This window comes from Myotis brandtii, unplaced genomic scaffold, assembly GCF_000412655.1.
Source record: "Myotis brandtii unplaced genomic scaffold, ASM41265v1 scaffold64, whole genome shotgun sequence".
Classification (NCBI taxonomy): domain Eukaryota; kingdom Metazoa; phylum Chordata; class Mammalia; order Chiroptera; family Vespertilionidae; genus Myotis; species Myotis brandtii.
Window position 1 is genome coordinate 523,441 of NW_005370460.1, and position 3,078 is coordinate 526,518.

Sequence of the window (3,078 nt, forward strand, 5' to 3'; positions counted from 1 at the left end):
CGGTTCCTGACCCTAATACAATCGGTAACCTTTTCCAGGCCGCAGTCCCTCCCCCTCCCACATTCTGTAACCCTTCCATGCCGCAGTCCCTCACCCTAGCACAGTCTCCCCTCCCCCTGCTTTGGTCTCCCCTCCTCCCTCCCCTCCTCCCTTCCCTCTGAGGCTTGAAGGTCAGAGGGTCTTCGTTTATTGCTCCTGCTTGTCCTGGAGGCTCTTGCTCCAAGTGACATTGTCATTTGTCCTGTTCCTCAATAAGCTTCGAAGGCCTCTCCGCACAGAGAAGTACAGCCCCGTGTCCATGGCAAATAGGAGTCCCGGCAGCAGGCAGAGCAGGACGAGGTGCCCTGGGGAGACGCGTGAGATGGCCAGCACTGCGTGAGAGGCAAAGGGCAGAGAAATGGCTGTTGTTAAGGCAGAAATTTGGAATCACCTGCCTTTGCTCCTCCCACTGGCATCTGCCTGGCTGGGCTGAGCGAGGCCGCCACTGGGAGGGCCAAGCACATTAGGATGCTGGGTTTGGTGTGGATTTGTGAAAGTTGTCCAAGTTTAAGTTGGTGTGAGAACATTATTTCTTAATTTCAGTGTCTCAAAGTTACACTCATTGCTCTCCCCACATTGCTCCTTGTCGCTCAAGGAAATCTGACAAACAGTGAGCCATTGACATTTGCTCCTTATCGGCAGGAACTAATCGGCCAAAGGGAGTGAGGTGGGGCCCGGGCTCTCACCCCTGAGCCCCTGGTGACAAGCTTTAGACTCATTTCTTGCCGCTGTCTATAGACTGGAAACATTTTACTGGATTTAAAATATAGAAATTATATATATATTATCCTATATAATAAAAGCTTAATATGCAAATTGACTGAACAGTGGAACAACGGGTCTCTATAATGTGCACTGACCACCAGGGGACAGACGCTCAACACAGGAGCTACCCCCAGCCCACAGGCCCCCACCGGTGGTGGTGGGGGCGGGGCCAGTGAGCGGGCAGCACCAGGCCAGCCAAGGTGGGTGCCAGCGGGGGCCCCCCAATCGCCCCACAGATAGGCCCTGATTGCCAGCCAGGACTAGGGACCCTACCCGTGCACGTATTTCGTGCACTGGGCCTCTAGTAGTATATAAAATCTCAGAGAGAAAGGGAGAGGGTGAGAGAGATAGAAACATCAGTGATGAGAGAGAATCATTGATCAGCTGCCTCCTGCATGATCAGGGATCGAGCCCACACTCGGGCGTGTGCCCTGACCAGGAATCAACCATGACCTCCTGGTTCATAGGTTGATGCTCAACCACTGGGCCACTGTGACCAGGCTATACTTGATTTTTTATTTCAACTTCTAACTCTTAATTTTGATTTAATTTCAAACTGACAAAACGTTACCAGAATCATACAAAGAACTCTCTCATAGTCTTTTCCTACATTTACTAAGTGCTAGCATTCTGACCCAGTTGCTTCATTATTTGTCTTTTCTTTCCCTCACCAGTTGAGAGTGTTTTTTACTTTAAATTTAAACTCAATGAGATTATTTTTATACAAATGATGGCTTTGCTGTGTTAAAGTCTCATTAGGTGTGGATCTATCTCTGCTTTGCTATGTGGTCTTGGTCTGGTTCCAGGTGGACGTTCTGTGGCACCAGGAAGTCCAGGAGCTGTGTGCACGCGCACACGTGTGTGTGTGTGTGTGTGTGTGTGTGTGTGTGTGCGCGCGCGCGCGCGGGGCTCTGGCGGAGGGGGAGCTCTGCTCCGTCCTGGGCCCACGCCGACCTGAGACACGGTGCGTGAACAACGCTCACACGGATCGAGCGGGTGCATCCACTGGCTTCGCCCTTTGCTGTGACCTGAGGACAGGTGACCCCCCACCCCCACCCCAGCTCCTCCTGCCGCAGTCAGCGCTGCCCAGCTCACCCGCTGTTGGGGTCCGTGGCCAGCAGGGGGCGCTGCTGCCGACGCCCTCAGCACAGCGTCCCGCCCAAGGACGGTGCCCCACACTCGTCAGCTGTCTTGGTTACAGAAATTGGGGTTCAGAGAGACTCAGTGGCCTAGCAGCGCCCAGGTCTGGCCGTGCGCCTGCAGCCCTCACCTTCCACCAGGACGACCACCGCCTCGGAGGACACGTTCAGCTTCCCGATGAGGCCCCGGCAGAAGTAGGAGCCGTTGTGCTTGCGGGACGCCCTGGGGACGTGGAAGGCGGAGTTGTTGTAGGAGAACTGCCTGCCTCTGCCGTCCTGGAAGTACTGGACGTTGTGCACGCGCTTGTTCTTCCAGCTGTGGCACCGCAGCACCAGGGGGTCCCCCTCCCGCAGCTTCCACCGCGGGGCCTGCAGCAGCAGCCAGGCTGGAAGACAGACCGCCGGCCCCAGGACAGGCGTCAGCGCCAAGCGCGGGTGGGGGGACACGCGCCCCAGATCCCGCAGGTGGGAGGCAGCCGGCAGCCCTTCCCATCAGCTCGGGGCCACGCCGAGGCCTCTGTCTAACCGGCGAGGGTCGGACTGAGCACAGAGGCTCGGGCCAGGGGAAGCGAGAGGCAGGCGGGAAGCCACCTGCCGGGCGGGGCTGCCTGGGCTTGGAAGGCAGGTGACAGGGGCCGGCACAGCCCAGATCGCCCCGTCAACAGCCCCTGGACAGGGCGCTTTGCTGCTTTAGGGGAAAGGCCGTCTTCAGAGGGAAGGAGGCTGCAGGAGTATCGAGACTCGGGCAGCAACAGGGCAAGGCCACTGGTGGGCCCAGGAGTGGCTGCAGGTGCCCTGAAGGACTAAAGGGCAGGAGGAGAGGGAGGCAGGGCTGGGGGTGCGGTGGGATCTGGGAGTTTCTGAGGGGCCACCGGGCCTGTGAGCCCAGCCTTCAGGAGAGAAACTCCTAGTCACCAGGACACTGTTCTTGGCGGCCTCGCCGGGTAACCAGATTCCACGCTGATAGAACGTGGACTCAGGGCCAGAGGCGCAGCTGGACCATTATGACACTAGAGCCTGGCTGGTGTAGCTCCGTGGTTGAGCGTCCACGTATGAACCAGGAGGTCACGGTGCAATTCCCAGTCAGGGCACATGTCCAGGTTGCGGGCTTGATCCCCAGTGTGTGTGTGTGTGT

General features: G+C 57.7%; 1 protein-coding gene across 1 annotated transcript in view; it reads right to left on the minus strand.

Annotated features, from left to right (window-relative positions):
* Positions 1–167: 167 nt before the first annotated feature.
* Positions 168–3,078, minus strand: part of FCGR3B (Fc fragment of IgG, low affinity IIIb, receptor (CD16b)) — a 6,323-nt gene continuing 3,412 nt past the window's right edge. The window contains exons 4-5 of the mRNA XM_005880472.2: positions 2,075–2,329; positions 168–371 (exon numbers count right to left, since the gene is read on the minus strand). Of these exons, the coding sequence (XP_005880534.1) occupies positions 187–371; positions 2,075–2,329 (440 nt within the window). The 3' untranslated portion in view covers positions 168–186. The remainder of the gene's footprint in view (positions 372–2,074; positions 2,330–3,078) is intronic.